This window comes from Mesoplodon bidens, assembly GCF_964165515.1.
Source record: "Mesoplodon bidens genome assembly, chromosome: 15".
Classification (NCBI taxonomy): domain Eukaryota; kingdom Metazoa; phylum Chordata; class Mammalia; order Artiodactyla; family Ziphiidae; genus Mesoplodon; species Mesoplodon bidens.
In genome coordinates, this window is record NC_138171.1 from 687,516 (window position 1) to 691,533 (window position 4,018).

At 68.2% G+C, this 4,018-nt stretch overlaps 1 protein-coding gene across 1 annotated transcript; it reads left to right on the forward strand.

The window, feature by feature from the left end:
- Nucleotides 1-349: 349 nt before the first annotated feature.
- On the forward strand, nt 350-2,092 carry SOX18 (SRY-box transcription factor 18). Its single transcript, XM_081256419.1, has 2 exons — nt 350-806; nt 953-2,092. The coding sequence occupies exons 1-2, from the start codon at nt 449-451 to the stop codon at nt 1,762-1,764; spliced, it is 1,170 nt and encodes a 389-aa protein (XP_081112545.1). The 5' UTR covers nt 350-448; the 3' UTR covers nt 1,765-2,092.
- Nucleotides 2,093-4,018: the final 1,926 nt, after the last annotated feature.

A 4,018-nucleotide genomic window follows, 5' to 3' on the forward strand; every position in this document is an offset into this window, starting at 1 on the left:
GCCTCTGGTTGGGAAGGCAGCCTTCCCCAGGTCCTCCCCGGGGGCTCTGACTCGTTGTGTGTGTGGGGGTTCGTCTCTGAAAGCATGACAGCCCCCAAGAGGACGTCCCCTGCCAAGCTTCGGGGCACATCAGCCACCCTCTCCCACTCAGGGGGTCTCTCCTTCAGAGGGTGCGGGGGGCGCCGCGCAGAGGAGGCGGAATCCGGCCGCGCCGAGAAGAAAGGGAGCCCCCGGGAGGAGGGGGCGGCCCGGGCCCGCCCCGCCCCGCCCCACCCCGGCCGCCACGCCGCCCATTGGCCCCGCGCCGCTATATCTGGGCGCCCACCCGGCGCGAGGCCACCGCCGTCCCTACCGCCGCCCACCCGCCCCACGCGTCCGATCCCGACGTGCCCGCTGCCCACCCTCCGCGCTCCCGCGCTCCGTTCCGCCCAGGCCGCGCCCAGCTGGAATGCAGAGATCGCCGCCCGGCTACGGCGCACAGGACGACCCGCCCGCCCGCCGCGACTGTGCATGGGCCCCGGGCCCCGGGGCCGCCGCTGAGCCGCGCGGCCTCCCCACCGCCCCCGCCGCGCCCGCCGCGCCCGCCGCGCCCGCCTCGCCGCCCAGCCCGCCACGCAGCCCGCCGCGCAGCCCCGAGCCGGGGCGCTATGGCCTCAGCCCGGCCGGCCGCGGGGAGCGCCAGGCGGCCGACGAGTCGCGCATCCGGCGGCCCATGAATGCCTTCATGGTGTGGGCGAAGGACGAGCGCAAGCGGCTGGCACAGCAGAACCCAGACCTGCACAACGCGGTGCTCAGCAAGATGCTGGGTGAGTGGCCGCTGGGCGGGGGCGGGGACGTGGGGGGGTGGGGGCGGGCGGGGCGCGGGGGCACCTCACGCTAGGGCGCTCGCGGAGCTCGGGCGGTCCGCCCGCCCGCCCGACGGCACCCGCTGACCCACGCCCGCGGCCCTCAGGCAAGGCGTGGAAGGAGCTGAGCCCGGCGGAGAAGCGGCCCTTTGTGGAGGAGGCGGAGCGGCTGCGCGTGCAGCACTTGCGCGACCACCCCAACTACAAGTACCGGCCGCGCCGCAAGAAGCAGGCGCGCAAGGCTCGGCGTCTGGAGCCCGGTCTCCTGCTCCCAGGCTTGGCGGCGCCGCCGCCGCCGCCGCCGCCCGAGCCCTTTCCCGCGGCCACCGGCCCGGCCCGGGCCTTCCGCGAGCTGCCGCCGCTGGGCGCCGATTTCGACGGCCTGGGGCTGCCCACGCCCGAGCGCTCGCCGCTGGACGGCCTGGAGGCAGGCGAGGCCGCCTTCTTCCCTCCGCCAGCGGCGCCCGAGGACTGCGCGCTGCGGGCCTTCCGTGCGCCCTACGGCCCCGCCGAGCTGCCCCGGGACCCGGGCGGCTGCTTCGGGGCGCCCCCGGCCGAGGCGCTCAGGACCGCGCCCGCCCCCGCCGCGCCGCTCTGCGGCCTCTACTACGGCGCCCCGGGTGTGCCGGGCCCGGGCCCCTACCCCGGCCCGCTGTCGCCGCCGCCCGAGGCCCCGCCGCTGGAGGGCGCCGAGCCGCTGGGGCCCGCCGCCGACCTGTGGGCCGACGTGGACCTGACCGAGTTCGACCAGTACCTCAACTGCGGCCGGACTCGCCCCGACGCCGCCGGGCTCCCGTACCACGTGGCGCTGGCCAAGCTGGGCCCGCGCGCCATATCCTGCCCGGAGGAGAGCAGCCTGATCGCCGCGCTGTCCGACGCCAGCTCCGCCGTCTACTACAGCGCCTGCATCTCCGGCTAGGCCCCCCGGGGCGCTGCGTGTCACCGTGTCACCGCTCTCTCGCGCAGGCGGAGTTGCCGCTACTCGTCATTAGCCCCGCAGGAACCGGCAACGCCGGGGCTTGGCCGGGCGGAGGGCGCCCCTACGGGGCGACCCCCACACGTCCCGGGGCTTGGCCGGGAAGCCCAGGCCTAGGACGTGTGGGCTGGCCCTGCCAGGGCTAAGTTTTTGAAGCGCCTAATCCTTTTCTTGCCGTGTACTTTCTAGAACTAGGCTGTGTTTTTTACTTTGCCTTTTTTATATACGTGAAACAATATATTTAATTTTTAATTAAACTTTTAAACTTTTTCTTGCAAGGGGTTTCCGTGATGCAAAGCACCAATGTAGCAAGGGCTCTTTAAATAACGTTCCTCTGTTGTAAAGGAGGAGCCGGTGGGCACTCCCCACCCTGCCAGCTCTCCACGCCCCCAGCCCCCATGTTAACTCAAGCCTCACAGCGGTCAGACTACACCAGAAATCCCCTCCACGCTCTCACCCGGGTCTCACCATCCTCACCTCACCCTGAAAACAACTTCCTTCAAGCCCAGTGAGTGCCTAGAACAGCGCCTCTCTCTGAAGGAGGCTGGTGGGGTTGACGCCTGTCTACAGACATGACATCCTGGGACTCCCATCCGTCATTCTCTCTCAACACAGTGTCCCCAGAGAGGGCAGCACCATGACAAATCCACACTGCTTGCCAGGGTGACGTGTGCAGGCTCTAGCAGTGACACGCAGTCAATGACCAGAGCGGGGGAGCCCAGGCCCCACATCTCGAGCCTCCACGTCTGGAACCCATCACACTAGCCTTGGGCCCTCTCCCAGCAGGACCGGACACCCTCTTTCCACACGGCTTCCTTGGTTCCGCTAGCGCCCCCTCACTGGGGAGCCCATGGGTTTAGGGAAAGTTGGCAACAATCATCTTGGGCGATTCTTCTCTCCTGGGACCGGGTCCCGAAGTGAGGCCTCTACACACGCACACCCTTCTCAGGGCCTGACGGGTCTTCCAAACCAAGACGAGAGGTCGTGTGCCCCCCTGGCCTGTCCTGCCCCAGTAGCATATGGGGGGGGGTCCCGCTGATCTCTGACAACTCTGACGTAGTGCGTGCGCCACGGGGCGTGGGCATCTTGTGATGAGGTGCGCTGCTGTGTGGCTGCCGTGAGCCTGAATCCGAGTGCGTGTGAGCAAGTGTGTGCACGTGCTCCGAGCATGGCTGTGATGCTGTGAGAGTGTGACCACGTGACTCGACGTGACCCTCCGTGAGGATGACTGAGTGTGACACCCAGGGTGTCTGAGACTGTGTGCACATGCGTGTGTCTGTGTGTCAGCCTGGGTGTCCGTGCACATGGGTCTGCTGCCTGAGCGTGTGTGCAGAGGTGAACAGGGTGTGGGGCTGTTCGTACAGGTGTCCTGCCTCTGAGAGGCACGGGGACATCACCTCTCTGTTAGCTGGAATGAGCCCCACACCTCGGTGGGTGGAGTCGGGGAGGGACACCTGGGCCCCCATCCCCACCTCATAGTGAGCAGGGCCCAGAAACCTCAAAGACAAAGGGACAGAGAAAGACAAGCTGAGGAGGGCAGGAGATGGATTCGGAGGTGGAGAGAGGAGCCCTGGGCGGATCGAGGCACAAACAGAAATGGCCCCCAGGACACCAAGGACAGTGCTGGTACACAGGAAGGAGGCAGGGAGTGAGGCCCAAAGGGACAAGGGTGGTCCAGTCCAGCCGCATCTGTCATGGTGGGAGGGAGCTCTGAGACACCAATGCTGAGTCCTGGTCTCACGCACGAAGGCTCACATCACCCATGAGTGTGCACACCCAGCTCTCATGGCCCCTGACTCCCACTCTGGGCCTGCCCCTGGTAGGGGGACAGGTGACCCACCCACTGGAGCCCTGGGTTAGCAGGGCCAAGGTGCACCCCCCCCGCCGTGGGGATGGCCTCTGTACGGATGGGGACCCATAGCTGCCAGAGTCCAGCAGCCTCTGCCCCCTGCCACCCCCTGGGGGGCGGACCCTCCCATCTCCTCCCCCCACCCCCTGGCCAGGGCAGAGGGAAGGGAAGACCAGAGCCATGTGACCAGCCCCTCGGAGGGCACCCGTCTGGGCCCAGGCATCGCCTCACCTGTGCCCCACCCCAGAGACAGCCATGGACACACACAGAGAGAGGCTGCAGACGGGCCGGCAAGGCTGTCTCTCCTGTACATGGAACAGTTTTCTAACATCCTCCTCACCCCACCCT